Here is a 17,162-nt window from a genome sequence, read left to right as displayed (position 1 = left end):
ATGCTTTCCATTTTCTATATATTACAATGCCGTTGTCTACACAATACCTCCTTTGGATTTCTCTGTGTTATCTATTTATTTACATTATTTATAGTCAGACTTTCTCACTGACACTCATGGCAGATAGTCTAAATCAACATGATCAACGATGGTTGTTGTGGGTTTTCCGGGCTGTATTGCCGTGGTCTTGGCATTGTAGTTCCTGACGTTTCGCCAGCAGCTGTGGCTGGCATCTTCAGAGGTGTAGCACCAAAAGACAGAGATCTCTGTCTTTTGGTGCTACACCTCTGAAGATGCCAGCCACAGCTGCTGGCGAAACGTCAGGAACTACAATGCCAAGACCACGGCAATACAGCCCGGAAAACCCACAACAACCATCGTTCTCCGGCCGTGAAAGCCTTCGACAACATGATCAACAATTGTGACATTCATAAGCAATATAGCCAGGTAATGATAGCAGAAAGTTGAAAACAAGTAAAAATCGGATAAAAGCTGGGGGAAAATGTTGCAGCAGAACATGCTGTGCCAGCTAGAGGTTCCAAGCTGATTTGTGGGGGTAGACCTGTGTAGAGTGCATGACAGTAATCTACTCTCAGTGTTACTATGGTGTGGATCCAGATCAGCTATGTCAAGGTGGGGGGCATCTTCTGGGCTAGACTGGAGTTCGTAAAAGGGGTTTTTTTTGCAGCTGCTTTAACTTCCTTTTCCTACACCAGTGCTGGATCTAGTATAACCCCTAGGCTCTTAACTGAGTCTGCAAGAGTCAGCTGAGCCCTATCAAAAGTAGGGAGCACCATGTCCTTCAATATCTCTGCCTTCCCAATCAGCATCACTTCTGTCATGTCTGGGTTCAGTTTCAATTCATAAAACAGATTTTGAGAAATAAGACAATAAAAAGTATTTGTCCCCATAAAGCAATCATATAATCTCAGAACTGTTACAGCTCCCTTCTGTTGAGAGGCTTTCATCTTCAAAGAATTGTGCGTTTATCAAATCACTCACACATTAAGAGTCCCTTTGAAGTTGCCCAGAATTCCCATTGTCTTCAACAGTTCCTAAGCTTTGATCATCACAGGAATCTTTTGAAGTACAAACCCATTTTACAGAATAAGAAGTCAAAATGCATTGGTTTAATTTCAGTGTGGCAGATCCAAAGTTCCAGTAACTTGTTTTACTCCTGCATAAAAAGTTGGCTTTCAGGAGTTTCAGGAAGAAAATAACAGCTTTTCCCTGACAAAAGATCAAAGTATCCTATAATCCAAGCCTAAAATATGAGATCCAGCATCCCTTATTCAATTAACTGGGATTTTGAAAGCAGAGTTGGCTTTGATGTTAGTTTAAACCAGAAAACATCAAAGAAAAGCCCAGTGATGTTGATCATATGATAGTGAAAGTCATGGTTAAGGATTGTCACTATTGTACCATAGAAATTCTTCTTAACCTCTGTTCTTTGGTTTTATACTGAATCTATTAAAATGTTTGCGGGCATTGTGTTACATGATCTAAATTTAATTTATTTCATTATTATTTATATCTGTCTCATGTACTCCAGAGGTATGATAGGTGAGTCATTGTTCAAGATTCTGCTTTATGTCCAGAGATTTATTTACAAGGCATGGCTGCTGATTCACTAGCAGGAATCATTTACATGCAGACATTTATTTGGCTGGATTTTTTCCAGGCCTCTGTAGTCTATGTAATTTGGCCCTAGGGGCTTGGTGCACCCTTGTTTCTGGGTAGCAGTTGCTGTCCATCACCTGTGGTGCTGAAAATTGTTTTCATGATATCCAACAGGAATTGGCCTGACTCCTCATCCTTTCTTACATTTCTTAGAACAAGACAGAGAAATCCTGCCCAGTGTGCCCATTCCACAGAGGCTACTTTCTTAGTTGTATGAATAAAGTAGCCCATGAAACCTGTCAAAGTGCCATGCAAGTTCACCTTGGATTGGGGGTTTGGCTTATCTGATCAGGGAAATAATACTAAGGTGATATAATCAGTAAAGTGCTAGAGTGGATTCTTAGCTTCTGATTCCCTGTATGCTTTAAAATAACCTCAGAGCATTAGCCAGAAAACGCACTGATTTGTTGCTGGAATCCAGCCTTAGGAATTCTAAGTAGTTCAGTGGCAGAGAAGAGATACAGTCATCAAGCAGTCATCATATTAAGTCTGGTATAGTAGTTAGGGTTGGACAAGGACTGCAGAGTCCTGAGTTCAAATCCCTACTTGCTATTAAACTTACTGGGTGATCTTGGACCAGTAATCCTCTCAGTCAAGCATGTATCACATGGTTGTTGTAAGAGTACAGTAGAGAAGGGGAAACTATGTATGCTGCCATAAGCTCTTTGGAGGAAGGGGTAGATAAAAATGTACTAAAATACTTCCAATATAAGATTGAACTGCTGCTGTAGCACAGTGGTTAAGTGATTCAGCTGCAAATCAAGACTCTACTGGTTTGAATCTGCTCTACTGCCATGAGCTCAGTAGGTGGCCTTGGGTAAGCCATTCCTCTCAGCCCCAGCTTCCCAGCTGTATTGTGGGGATAATAAGAACACTAACTTGTTCACTGCTCTGGGTGAGGCACTTAGAGCAGTATATACGTGCAGTCATCATCATCATTATTTTCCAAATGCAAAAGATTTCAGCCCAGATATAAAAAGATACCTTTCCACTAGGGTTTTGGCTTGAGAAATTAATGGAGATTTGGGGGTAGTGTCTCAGGAGTTTGGAGTTTGGGGAGGGGACAGAACTCGACAGGGATGTGTAATGCCCTATAGAGTCTATCCTCTGAAGCTGCAATTTCATCTAGGAAAAGTGATCTCTGCAGTTTGGAGATGCATTGTAATTCCAGGAGATTTCCAGGCCACAAGTGGAGGTTGGTTTTTGATGGGCAGCAGTGTTGGTTTGCAATAGAACAGTTGAATTTGAGTCCAGTGGCACCTTAGAGACCAACAAAATGATCATTTTGTTGTTCTTGCAGGTGCTGTGTGACTAGAATTTTGTTCTTCTTCTCCACACTAACAGAGCTATCCACCTAAAATTATTAATAATCCAGTTCCTCACAGAGGAATTTTCAGGATGTAAGCATTCGAGAGTCAGAGCTCCCTTCTTCAGACATGTATCTGAAGAAGGGAGCTCTGGCTCTCGAAAGCTTACACCCTGAAAATTATGTTGGTATTTAAGGTGCCACAGGACATATCCAACTGGAGGTTAAGAACCCTATGCTCAGTATCCATACGCAATATTAGCCAATCACAGTTTGCAACTGAACGCCACATTTTCTATGATGTTGGGCTTTATTTTATTCTGCAAGCAATTGAAAAATTTTGCAGGTCCCAACTCTGATCAACTGTCCTCTAGCTAGAGGTTGCTAACCAATAAGAACATTCCTTGAAATCTCCAGGGGTAAATACCTTTCAGTCAAAGAGTGAGATGGGTGAGAACTTGGTCAGGGCTTTCTGAGTGAGGGTTCTCTATAATTACTGAGATCTGATCTTGCAGGCCACATACAAATGTTTCATTTTAACTTGCTTTTAAAGTATAGCTTATATGGTCCTCACTGCATTGTTTTGAGAACTCAAGAGAGTTAAGGTCTCTGTGGGATATGCTACTATGCATTGTGCCCATTGAAAAGTACAGTATGTAGAGGCAGGCACCTGTGAGGAAAGACAACTTAAAATAGGAACTCTCAGATTGCTAAAATTGGAAGCCTTCTGAGAGCATTCAACGGTAGGACATGATTAATAATCCAGGGATTTAGGCAGGGAATCTTCTTGGTATCTGATGAAGTGAGCTTTGACTCACCAAAGCTTATGCCCTGGAAAATGTTGTTGTTCTTGAAGGTGCTGTGTGACTAGAATTTTGTTCTACTTCACACTAACAGAGCTACCCACCTGACACTATTAATGACCCAGTTCCTCTCAGAGGTGTTTGTAAATCTCTTTGCTTATCCACTGTTGAATCATGAAGTATACTTTGCAGTTTAAGGATTTAGCCCTGGAAAGACTGATGTTGCAAGCAAAGGACTGAAATGTGAGCTCTTGAGACATTTGGATATAGTTAGTCTTTGATCATGCCAAGCAGATTGGGAAAGAAATGTAATTCCTTTGGGTGAATTGTTCTGCAAATGTCCTCCAAGGGAGTTTCTTGCAGACTCTCCCTTTGAAACATGAACTATTGAGGCTCACTGCAGACAGATAAGGCCATCTGTCCATTCCTTGATCCTGTACCTTCACAGAGGTTATGTGTTTGTACAGAATATTACTCCAAGATAGCAATGCCTTTAAATCCTTAAAGCATTTTAAAAATCCTCTGGCCAGAAACAAGTTTCTGTAACTGCCTAATGAAGATCCACTGACTGCATCTGAAGAAGTAAGCTCCAGTCCACAAAAGTTGGCACTGGGATAAAACTGACCATCTTTAATTGATCATCATTCATCTTTAAAGTACCACAAGAGCCTTGTTTACTTTTGCTGCAAAAGGCTAATACAACTGCCCCACTGAGATTATGTTTCATATATGTGTGTGTGTGACAGAAAAAATGTGTATAAGGTTGTACCGAATCTAAAAATTTTATATTCCAATGAGCCATAAACAGAATTTTATTTCTCACACGGATTGAGGTTTATCTGTTTCCTGTTTATAATATGTCAGTTCAGCACAGAGTGCCACTGTCCGGATCTTCTTATATCAATCCATAGTTCTTATGGAAGTTTTGATTTTCCCTTATAAATAGAAGATGCTATAGTGCTTGATCATGTAACAAAACATCTACTCAAAGCCCCCAGGATTAGAAGGACCAATTTTTTTAAAAAAAAAATGACGAGCCACAGTATTTACCAACAAACAAAGAAACATCTGTCTTTTAAAAATCTGAATGGTATCAAATTGCTTGCCTCATGGCATGTGGGTGACCCTTGAAGATGTCTGTGTGAGGAAGAGAAAAGTCTGAAGCCACTTGGTGGCAGTAAAGGCCAATGTCACCAAAAACTTTGGATCTAAGGATAAGGAAACTGCAAGTCTAGAAAGCAGTTTTAAAATTGCTTTCTCAAGAGAGAATTTTCTAGTTTTTCTTTCCTCTAGGAAAAACAATCTGTTACAGATCATTGGTGCTTTGGGTAAAGAATTACTTCAAGCAATCATTTTAACCCAGCATGTGGGTAGAGCTCCAATGGCACAACAGGATAGGTAAAAGGTAAAGGTAGTCCCCTGTGCAAGCACCAAGTCATTACTGACCCATGGGGGGACATCGCATCATGACGTTTTCTTGGCAGACTTTTTGTTATGGGGTGGTTTGCCATTGCCTTCCCCAGTCATCTACACTTTACCCCCAGGAACCTGGCTACTCATTTTACCAACCTTGGAAGGATGGAAGGCTGAGTGAACCCTGAGCCAGCTATTTGAACCCGGCTTCCGCCAGGATCAAACTCAGGTCATGAGCAGAGCTTGGACTGCAGTACTGCAACATACCACTCTGTGCCACAGGGCTCTTAACAGGATAGGAAGGGATACTTATAAAACAGAAGGACATAATGAGCTTGTGATTTTAATCCTTACCTGGAGCCCACTTTTTAAGGGGAAGAGAGATGGCCTAACAGCCCGGGTCTTGCATGCAGGCATTCCCAAGTGCAGAAAGATCTCAGGGAGCAGGAAATGGGAAATATCTTTCCCTGCCTGAATCCCTACAGAGCATCTGCCAGTTAAAGAAAATGATACTAAGCCAGTGCAGTGCAGTGGCTAGAGTGTCCAACTAGGATCTGGAAGACCCAGGTTCGAACCCCCACTCTGTCATAGGAACTTGTTGAGTGATTTTGGGCCAGACAGATACTACCTCACATGGTTACTGTGAGGAGAAAACGGGAGAGGAGAATGATATAAGCCTCTTTGGCCCCCAATTACGGAGAAAAGCAAGTTATAAATCCATTATGTAAGTAAGTAAATACAATAGACAAATGGTGTATCACACCTCAAAAATCAGGATGTACCTTTTATTAAACCAATGGCTCTTACATACACAGGTGCAAACATTCAAGTTTCCTGCAACTCTTCTACAAGCAAGAGATGAAGCTGGCATTCTTTCTGAGATTACAAACTGAAACAAACCCTTAGTTTTTGTCAGTGCTGGGCAAACCCTCCCATGTTTGAATTACAGTTTGATTGCCACTTGCAAGCAACTGGTGTAGGGGGGTGCTTTTTATTAAGCACTTTACTTTGTTCTTGATTGTATTCACAAGCATTGTACACACATATTCACCTTGTTTTCCTACAGCTGTTCTTGTCTCCATTCCTCATATGCCAAACCATCCAACAGAATTTTTTTTTCTCAAAGGTGTGCTTTCCTTGATCTGATGGAGTGTGGGTAAGTGTAGGAGGAAATGGCATAGCTTGTCTCTTTAATAGTATAGACTTTCCCATTTTGCCTCCCTGGCTCCTAACACTCACAATGTTTGAAACTGCATCCTGTTTGCTTTGTGCATTCTCACACAGGTATCCAGCTATCTGAAGTCTCAGGAGGTGAGTTGTGATCATGTACCAGTGTGATGAATGCCCCTGACTGATGAATAGTGTCAACTGCACAGTGACATAAGCATGGAAGCAACACACAAGGTTGGAATAAATGAAGTGTGGCTTCATTTATGGTGTTTGGAATTCAAGCTATCCATTAAATTACAAGCATGCACTAACTGGTCAGCCAGTTGCCACACTAAATGCTGCCAACTTCACAGACAGAAAATCTCTTAAAATACTGCTTATTTTGAACAGAGAGTGCATCCACATAAAACTGCTTTTGATGTGGCATGTGTATTGTCAGACTGGAGGCATAGAAAGACAGAGGAAGAATCCTTTAAGAAGGAAGGTATAAATTATGATAGTGCAGGGGGGTGAGGATGGCTGCTTATTTATTTAGATATTTATACTCTGCTTTTGTCTCCAAAAAGGACCCTAAGCAGCTGACCGCATCTTTCTCCCCTTTCATCCTCACTTTAACAACCCTTTGAGGTGGGTTAGACTGAGAGAATGTGACCAGACTAGGTCACCTGTGAGCTTCCATGGCAGACTGGGGATTAAAATCTTGATATTTCAGATCCTATTCTGACACCCTAACCACTATATCATGCTAGCATCTCTGCAAAACACATAATTGGCATTATCCAATTATCATCTTCTTGCCATTGCAGCAGGGATATGACACAGGGAAACTGATATATTTGTTCATATGAAGTATAAAAGTACTTCAAAGACTGCTTGCCTATCAAATGAAGATCAAACAAGGTACGATGGAGATAATAGATTTCCCTTTGAAAGCAAAGTTCCAGCCATACAAGGGCCCAGTTCAGACTGGAGATGTAAGAAAAGGGAGGAGGGAACCTAACTCTTTGATTCACTAATTGAATGCATACCCCTCTGCTACTACAAGTACACAAAACTGAGAAATTTAAAACAAACACAACAATGTATCAACGTAGAAAATCATGTAAGATACAAAAAGACATGCTAGAGATGCAGCAGGTTTAGAATGCCAGAATAGGATCTGGGAGACCCCGACTTGAATCCCCTCTCTGCCAGAGAAGCTTGGTGGGTGAAGTTGGGCAACACATACATCTGGCCTAACCTACCTTACAGGGTTGTTGTTCTGAGGATAAGCTGAAGGGAGAATGTTGTTTGCTGCTTTGGATCCTCATTGGGAGAAAAAGGAGGGTGTTTGTTTGTTTGTTTGTTTGTTTGTTTGTTTGTTTGTTTGTTTGTTTGTTTGTTTGTTTGTTTGTTTGGGGAATTTTTGTACTGTCTCTCCAGGAAATCTGTGCAAGGCAGCTTACAAAAAAAATAATTAAAACCAGAAAACATCACAAAAGTTATAAAACCCACCACTCAAAACACAGCAGAGAATAAAACAACATAAAACATGAAGCAGCTTAAAATGGGTCTTAAACAACACAAGCATAAAGAAAATGCTGATATAAGGAATATATATATAAAGCCAACTGAAGAGTAATATAAGAAGGAGCAATTATCCCAATAATATTTAAAAGGCTTCTGTCCCAAAGCATTGCATTTTTTAAAAACTCTACTGGGCTGTTGCTTATATTACCAGTTTGTTATTCATGTGTTGCTAACTGATGTTTAAGAATATAAGAACATAAGAAGAGCTCTACTGGATCAGACTGGTGGCCCATCTAGTCCAGCATCCTGTTTCCCACAGCAGCCAACCAGTCACTCTGGAGGGCAAACAAGGCATAACAACAACAACATTTGATTTATATACCGCCCTTCAGGACAACTTAATGCCCACTCAGAGTGGTTTACAAAGAATGCCATTATTATCCCCACAACAATCACCCTGTGAGGTGGGTGGGGCTGAGAGAGCTCTGAGAGATCTGTGACTAGCCCAAGGTCACCCAGCTGGCTTCAAGCAGAGGAGTGGGGAATCAAACCTGGCTCTCCAGAGAGGCTGAAACCCTGCCCTGATGCTTCCTTCCAGCACTGGTCTTCAGGGGTTTGCTGCCTCAGTATATGGAGGTTCCTTTCAGTCACCATGGCTAGTATCTGTTGGTGGACTTCTTCTCCATGCATCTCTCTCTGTGTGCACATGCTATGTGCCGTCAAGTCACCTCCAACCTATGGCAACCCTTTGAATGAGAGACCTCCAAAACATCCTATCATTAACAGACTTGCTGAGATCCTGCAAACTGGAGGATGTGGCTTCTTTTATTGAGTCCAGCCATCGTGCTTTAGGTCGTCTTTTTTTCCTACTGCCTTCCACTTTTCCTAGCATTGTTATCTTTTCCTATGAGTCTTGTCTTCTCATGATGTGATCAAAGTACGATAGGCTCAGTTTTGTCATTTTAGCTTCTAGAAAGAATTCAGGCTCTATTTGATCTAGAACCCACTTATTGGTCTTTTTGGCCATCCAAGGTATCCGCAAAACTCTCCTCCAGCACCACATTTCAAATGAATCAATTTTCTTCTTGTCAGCTTTCTTCACAATCTAACTTATCCATGCATAGTAATGGGCAATACCATCCTTTGAATTATCTTGATTTTGGTCCCCTGAGAGACAAATCTGTCTTATCAAGCTGTTTATACCCACTGTGTTCACTACCTGCACCAGCAGTGAACTCCCCAGTTTAATTACTTTGCCTTCTTGAAATTAAATTTTATTGGTAGGATGTTACTTTTTTGTGTGTTTATTGATACTTTTTCATTAGTCTGAAGCCACGTGGCTGAAAGGCAGGATACAATCTGAGGAACAAAGAAACTAATAGTAGGACTTTTGCTTAAAAATCCAATAATTTTGTTTTGTTGTCACTAGCAGCCAAACTTTGCAGTTGCTCTATTCCTACAACACACCTGGAGGGCTGAATAAATAATTGTGGAGAAGGATCACACCCTTCTATTGAATGTCTGGACAGAGCTTACAGGCCTGCAAACTGCACGCATAGGGGCTCCGTATGTGCAATGAGTACCATGCAAAGCAAAAAAAAAAAAAAAAAGCAGACAGATCAAGCGATCAGATGTATGGAAAAAAAATTCTCTTTGGGGTCGGCTGGTCAAATAATGATGGTTAGCCATTTTACAGTACAATCCTAAACAGAAGTACAGTCTTCTAAACCCATTGAATTAAATGGACTTGGAAGGAAGTAACTATGCATAGGACTGCTCTGTTAATCTGCTGCAGTGGAATAAAACAGGAGGCCCTAGGAGCACCTTCAAGACTAACCAAATTTATTCCAGCATAATTTTTCAGGAGTCAGACCTCACTTCGCAGATACCTTGTATCAGGATTATGCTGGAATAAATCTGGTGAGGCTATAAAACACCTTTTGACTTGAGTTTTATTCTGGCCCAATGCAGACTCTGGCTTTGTTTAGATAGGCCTTTTTCACCTTACAGCAGAGTCCAAAATACAATCACTTTGATCACTGATCAGGAGAATTTTTGGGCTAAATAGCCACTTGTCTGCAGGATTTGAGGCTGGTGGCACCTTAGAGACCAATAAGATTTTCAGGGTATGAGCTTTTGAGACTCAGAGCCCCCTTCTTCAGACAGGACTTCTGACTCAGAAAAACTTACACCATGAGAATCTTATTGGTCTCTAAGGTGCCACTGGACTCCAATCCTGCTGATCAGGAGAAAAGTAGGATATAAATATTTCCAAGACAGACAGACTGAAAGCAAGACAAGGGCAGACAGACAGACAGACAAGGATGGACGATGGACAAAGAAAGAAAGAAAGAAAGAAAGAAAGAAAGAAAGAAAGAAAGAAAGAAAGAAAGAAAGAAAGAAAGAAAGAAAGAAAGAAAGAAAGAAAGAAAGAAAGGTTACCTAGAGTGTCTTCCTCCTGTGGGGTCCCCATTTCCCATTTATGCCGCAAGTTAAAAAGCAGAGCGCTAACCCACTAATCTCGGATCGCTAGCCAAATCTGGACACCCACTTTTCTTAAGAGTGCGCCAAATCGGGGTGACAAGGGGGAGGAGGAAGCAGAAAGGCGGGGAGGGCGACTCATGATCTGCTTATTTTCAAGCTGCTGCGAAATGAGCCCTCCGCTCCCCTCCCCTAATGGGGAAGAGGGTAATTAATCGCCGGCGCTGCTGCGCCCCTCGCCTCTCCTCTCCATCACTTCCTCGTCGGAGGGGGGAGGACGGAGTGCGCGGAGATCGCTGTAAGTTTTGACAGCCTGGGATGAAGGCAGCGTGGACATCAAAGGCCGGGCGGCAGCAGGTATAAAGTGCCGCTCGGCGGGAGCGAGAGGACCATTCGGGGCCAGCCAGAGAGGACGCGCTGCGAGCATCCGCCGCAGAGATGCTTCCCCAGCGCACCCCAGCCGCCCTGGAGCTGCTCTGCTGGACTGTAGCCCTCCTGCCGCTGGCCCGCTCCGAGCCCCGGGGGCTCCTCCAGCAGGGATCTCCCGAGCACCTCTCCGCCCTTCCAGGCCGCCCCGGCCCCCGGCCCCGCGCGCTCCGGTACCCGGCGTACATGATGCAGCTCTACCGCTCCCTTCTGGCGGGGAACAGCCTGGCCCGGCCCGCCGCGGACGCCTCGGCGCTGCAGGATTCCGACTCCGTCCTCAGCTTGGAGGCGAAAAGTAAGGGCTGCTCGGTTCTTTTCTCTCTCTCCTCCCCGCCCCCCACCCCGCGATCCTTTCTCGGTTTCCTCCCCAACAAGCGCCCCGGGTTGGGGTCTGCGGGGCTGTCATTGACAGCTGGTGCTTCCCTGCGCCCCCTCCCCGCCCCGGCTTTAATGAAGCTCCTCTCCTCCCTGGTTTGTGGATTGTGGCCTCAGACGTCTGTGGGGGAGAGGGGGAGGGAGGGCCAATCCACATCCCCACTCTTTTGATATCTGGCAGGGACAGGCTCGGGACAAAAAGGAAGAAAGGGGAGGAAAAGCCAGTTGTTCCAGTGTTTATTGAGAAGTGCAAGAAAGGCAGGGCTCCCAAGCCCTGGAGGGATGCGGGAGCTGCCCAAATCAAGGCATTTGGACTGGGCGGAATGTCTGCCTGCAGATCTCCAGAGGCTAAAGTGGTACCCGCACTTTCACTGGCAGGTCACTGGGAGAAAGTTGCTGATAGGGCTCTTTTGGAAGAAAGGGAAAGCATGCCTCTGAATAGCACGCTTATATTCCCCTTTCTTCCAAGGGATTCCCGGCAGTGTATATTCCCGACCTTTCTGTGGCATGGGTTAGGTGATCATCTCAAGTTCACACAGAAAGGCTCCTAGACTGTGCTGCAGGGGGTCATTGCAAAAACTTGTTTCAAGTGGGTAGTTGTGTGGATCTGCAGTTGAAGAGCAAGTTCCTGGTCCAATAGCACCTTAAAAACCAACTAGATTTCCAAGGTTAGAGCTTTCCAGAGTTAAAGCTCCACCAGATATTTAGTGCTTTGACTCTCAAAAGCTCATACCTTGGAAACCTAGTTGGTCTTTAGGGTGCTATTGCTCAAAGCTAATATGCAGGACCTTGTCTGAAAATGTGTTTATTTATTTGCTTTTTTATTGATAGTCCACCTTTTTCACTGTGACCCAAGGCAGATTGCACAGTGCAAGTGAATACAATATAATCAACAGCTACAACATTTGCTGAGCAAAATACAATATGACAGTTTTAATATTTGGTGAGCTGCTTTGATCACTTAACGAAAAAGTACAGTGTAAATGTTTTCAATAACTACATAAATGTATTGTGTCTATTTAAAATGTTGTGGTAGAGCATATGCTTTGCAGCAGAAATTCCCAGTTCAGTCCCAGCATCTCCAGTTAAAAGAATCAATGAGTGGGTGAGGTGAAAGAGTAGAAAATAATAATGGTTTCAGCCAAAGCAATATCATGGTTAGTGTGTGGGACTGGGACAAGGACTGGGTTCAAATTTACATTCAGCTATGAAGTTCACCCCCCTCACACCTTAACTTCTCTCACAGAGCTGTTTTGAGAATAAAATGATGGAGGAGAGAAGGACGCATGCTATCCTGAGCTCCTTTGATGAGTGCAGGGATAAAAATTAGATAAAGAACTATGGTTAGAGTTGTCAACAAACCAGAGAAAAATGTCCAGTCACTTTAATAGAGGCTTAATGTGTGGAAATGGGCGGCTGAAGCTTTTCATGTCATAGCGGTAAATAACACCATGGTAAGGCTCTATTAATGGAATAGGCCACTTTTCCTCCAGGCTGTTGGTAACCATAACTATATTCTGGTGTGTATTTGGTGCCAGGCAAGTCTCTGCGGGGAAGCGTTTAAAAATAAATTGTGGGTTCGCGCCTTCTGTTTGGCTTTTTCCTGTCAGATGAACAAAACTAGGGGAGCGTTCGGGTCGTGAGGTCAGGGTAATAACCTGCTACCCCACCCTCCTCTTTGAAGTGAAAAATGTTTTTTAATTAGGTGACAATTGATGGGATTTTTGACCAAAGAGCATTTATAAGCAACCTTTTCATCAACTGAGAGTAATTTCCTTTGCCACTCTGCGCAATGAAGTTCTCTGTGAGACTCAAAAGCTTTTTCAAGTAAAAGTCAGTCCCATATGAAGAAAAAAATTCAGGCTGGAACTATTCATTACATGATTCCCCCCTCAGTTTTTATTTTTGTAAGCAGAATGTAGATCGGGGGTGGGGGGATGCTTTTCTTTGACAATGTTCTTCCGCCCCTGATTTTATCCATCTGACACTGGGGGAAATGTATGGACATCTATATTTCTCCCCCAATGTGAACAGAAGCAGGCTGGAAAACAACACAAGGAGAGTTAAGTAACCACAATCCCTGCCCTCAGCAGAAGAGGCCCCCAAAATATTCCTATTGGCATGGTATGAATCTGTAACATTCCCACTCCCACGTACAGTCACATCTCATTCATACAATCGTATGAGCTGGGGGGTGGGGAGAAGGTACGGTAATTGTAAAATAACATAAATACACCATCCTAGAGGAATAGCTGTGTGATCCTGTTGCAGCAAAATTAAACAGAAGTCCACTGGCACCCTATAGACTAAAAAATGTATAGATTTTTGTGATACCTTAGAGACCACCTCGATTTCCAAGGTGAGAGCTTTTCAGAGTCAAAGTGCCCTTCAAAAGCTCATACCCTGGAAATCTAGTTGGTCTCTAAGGTGCTTCTAGACCCACATCTTGCACTTCTATTACAGACAACATTATTATCTCCCTTAAACTAACTTAGAGCACCAAATGGATCTATAGGCTGGGTCCCTCTTGACTCCCAGGCCTTCACGTGGCTGCAATCTGTTTAAAAATCATCAAGAAAAATAATCACATTACTAGATATTACCAGGACCTCTGCTGCCTTCAGTGACAAGGTAGAGGGCAACATTCTGGTTCTGTTAAAATTAGCCATAAATTGCTTACTGAAAGGATGAGAGAGTATGAGGAGATTGCAAGACAAAGAGAAGAAAACACCACACATTCCACAAAATGCTGCCAACTCTGGCAATGGTTGTGGGTCTTGGAAAGACCAAATCAACATTTATATCTTGGCAAATTGGGATTATTGGGTCTTCCAGCAAAGGCAAGGAATATGAACTTCTTTATCATATGTACGTGTGAATGTGGATTTGTTCCCTTTTGCTTTCTTTCTCACCAGTGCTGAAAATAACTGTACACAAACTATACCAGCACTTTCCCTTCATTACTTTGTCAACACTTCAAAAAAATCTCTTAATAGGTGTGAACTTTTTTCAAGTGTTCTACAAAGGCTTTTATATCAAAGGAAGGGGGGTGCCGGTGTTAGTAGACAAAAGAGCGATGCAATGTAATGAGATCTGAATCTCTCTGGTCTTTTTATCATTTGTGACCTAGTTAACTAATGGGATGTGTAATAATGGTCTGCAACAAGTCAGGGCTGGAAGAAGGCAAACTGGAGGGCTGTAGTTTTATTTTTCTCCTTTGCCACAACTCCTTAGCCCCCCCCCCAAAGAAATTACATATATGAAACTGAAATGAAGACAGATTTCCCTGTTTATCCTGCCTTTCTACCCCTCTCCTTTCTTTCTTGTCTCTCTGGTGTCACATTTTAGTCTGTTTTTTAAAATGTATTTATTCTTTTAATAGTGCAATAACAAACGAAGAAAAAGTGAAAAAAGTATGATCCATATAAAGTTAACAACAAAGTGTTGTGCTTATCAGAAGCAGTGTGGTTTAGTGGTTAGACTAGGATCTGGGAGGCTTAGCTTCAATTCCACACTCTGACATAGGAGCTTTCTGGGTGACCTTGGACCAGTCATACCCCTAACCTACCTCACAGGGTTTTTGTGAGGATAAAATGGAGGGGAGGAAAACGTAAGTAGCTTTATGTCCTCTTTAGGGAGAAACTGTGGTATAAATGAAGTAATTCATCTGTAAACATAAATAGTTCCTATGCTACTGTAAACTTCTTGGGGCAGGGATCTCAATTCTTTTGTGATGTGCCATGCACACTGCTGGTGGCTGTAGATATAAATGGTTGCTTGCACAGACAATGTGGAAGTGATGCTGTCAGCTACCACTTAATTTATTTTCAAGACTGTGGATTTCTTTCGGCTGTAAATTGCAAAGGCTGTCATCAATATCCCTTCTTTAGAGAGAAGGAATGGGATTTAAATGCATAATTATGCCATGAAGCCCTGTTGATTTCAATGAGACTTTAACCCCTTTAAACTGATCTTGGTTTACACCCAGATCACATTTCTCAAAAGCAACCAGACCTTAGAATGGAATTATTGTTTTATATTAGTAGTAAATCCAATTTGCATTTTGCTACCATAGATATTTTCATCTGCGTAACAATTCAATCATGGCTAGCATTTGCTGGGTTGAAGCCTGCATTTGGAAGTGGAATTTAGAATCTTTCCCCTCAAATCCCTAGAGTTTGATGCAAGTTGTAACTTTATTAAGTTTAACCCTTTCATATGAAGTACATCAAGCTGAAAGATTATGACATGCCCAAAGCTAGCCATTGTGCCTTTTCATTGGTCTGGAACTTGGCAATGACATTCCCAAACTCCAATCCAAGTGTGCTCAGAGATTTTTAAAGTTGAAATACTGCTTTGACGAGGTAGGTTCACAAAGTCAGAAACACCAGCCAGTTAGCCCTATGCACAGTGTAGCAAATAGGTAGAACCCGCTCACTTAATTTTAATCTAGAAATCAGGCTGGAAAACGTGGCTAGAGCACAGCAGCCCATCTCTCACAATGCAAGTTAACATGCACTTATGCTCCTCAAGGCCATAAGACATAAGACACATAGACCTTCATAGGTTCCCACCTTGGTATCTTTCTACCCAACCTCTCAGCAAAACTGCTTGCTGTCCAAAGACTGATCACAATCTTGAAAATGCTTTGCTCCAGTCAAGCTCTTTTCCTCCAATGTCCTTTTTGCTGTCTTCCAGGTTCTTTCCAGTTTGCCAACCACTGGGACTTCTCTTTCGACATGACCTCTATTTCCAGCAACCATGAGGTAAGACTGGCGGAGCTCCGTGTTCGACTGCTGCCCTTCTCTCAGGCTGGAAATGTGACTGTGAGCATCTACCATAGCCATGGGCACACATGTCATGGGAATCAGACCTGCACTAATAAACTCTTCCTCGGCTCCTTCATCAGCTCCTCCTCCTTCAGCCATTCTTCGTGGAAGGTGTTTAATGTCACCAGCATGCTCCGCTTCTGGCTCCACCAAGTTGTGAATTCTGGGGCTGATGAGGACACTCCAGAGGCCCAGGACTGGGAGGAAGGAGACCTCTCTGGGAACAATGGTGGAGGAGCAGCCAGTTTGTTCCAGGGTAGATTTGGGCATAATGACTCCAGCCAAGCACAACAAGCTGTCATGACCCATAGCGTGGCTGATAGGGTGTTACTTGTCGTCTTCTCCAAAGATAAGTTCTCAGCTTCCTCTCCTGGCCCAAGTCTCATTAGGACTGTGGAGATGTCAAAACACATCATGTCGGACAACACCTCCAAAGAAATTGGGGGCCGTCGGCACCGGCGGAACAGAAAGCAAAAGCAAAGGATTAAAGTGACTGATCTGCCCAACACCAACTTTGGAGAGGAAGGCCGATCTCTGTGCAAGAGAGTAGACATGATGGTGGACTTTGAACAGACTGGCTGGGGAAGCTGGATTGTGTACCCCAAGAAGTTCAACGCATACCGCTGTGCAGGGGACTGCCCATCACCGGTAGATGAGACCTTCAAGCCAACCAACCATGCATACATTCAGGTAGGAGACTGCTACACTTAAAGGGTATTTTTGAAGTCCTTGAGAGCTGGGAAATGGGTCTGCAAAAGTATAGGGAAGGGAAGATTTAACTGATGCCTTATACTGAGCCAGACCACTGGTCAGTCGAGGTCTTTCACATCACCACCTACATGATTTTTTTTTCAAGTGGAGAGGCAGGTCTTGAACCTGGGAAGTTCTGCATGCAAAGCAAGCGCTCTATTACTGAGCCAAGATCCAATACCCATTTGAATATGGGCCTGTTGTTTTGTAATCTCTTAATACTTCTTACAGTTAATGTGTTCTTTCCCTTTCCTTTGTTTCTTGAAGAGTTTGCTCAAGTTATACCAGCCCAATCGAGTGCCTTGTCCGGTCTGCGCCCCAGTCAAAATGAGCCCGCTGTCCATGCTGTACTATGAGAAAGGGGAGGTGATGCTCCGTCATCATGAGGACATGATCATAGAAGAATGTGGCTGCAACTGA

General features: G+C 42.9%; 1 protein-coding gene across 1 annotated transcript; it reads left to right on the top strand.

Moving 5' to 3' along the window:
* Positions 1-10,676: 10,676 nt before the first annotated feature.
* Positions 10,677-17,162, top strand: LOC129342557 (nodal homolog 2-A-like). The gene is made up of 4 exons (XM_054998388.1): positions 10,677-10,708; positions 10,959-11,083; positions 15,862-16,682; positions 17,010-17,162. The coding sequence occupies exons 2-4, from the start codon at positions 10,975-10,977 to the stop codon at positions 17,160-17,162; spliced, it is 1,083 nt and encodes a 360-aa protein (XP_054854363.1). The 5' UTR covers positions 10,677-10,708; positions 10,959-10,974.

Source organism: Eublepharis macularius, chromosome 14 (assembly GCF_028583425.1).
Source record: "Eublepharis macularius isolate TG4126 chromosome 14, MPM_Emac_v1.0, whole genome shotgun sequence".
Classification (NCBI taxonomy): domain Eukaryota; kingdom Metazoa; phylum Chordata; class Lepidosauria; order Squamata; family Eublepharidae; genus Eublepharis; species Eublepharis macularius.
The sequence above is the reverse complement of the archived record's forward strand: the minus strand, read 5'-3'. Positions and strand labels throughout refer to the sequence as shown.

What these genes read in the sequence shown, in the direction of transcription:
- LOC129342557 (XM_054998388.1), top strand. Translation starts at nt 10,975, where the DNA reads ATGATGCAGCTCTACCGCTCCCTTCTGGCGGGGAACAGCCTGGCCCGG. An exon ending in CCTCAGCTTGGAGGCGAAAA is followed by an intron (nt 11,084 to 15,861) that starts GTAAGGGCTGCT and finishes GCTGTCTTCCAG; the next exon opens with GTTCTTTCCAGTTTGCCAAC. An exon ending in CCAACCATGCATACATTCAG is followed by an intron (nt 16,683 to 17,009) that starts GTAGGAGACTGC and finishes TGTTTCTTGAAG; the next exon opens with AGTTTGCTCAAGTTATACCA.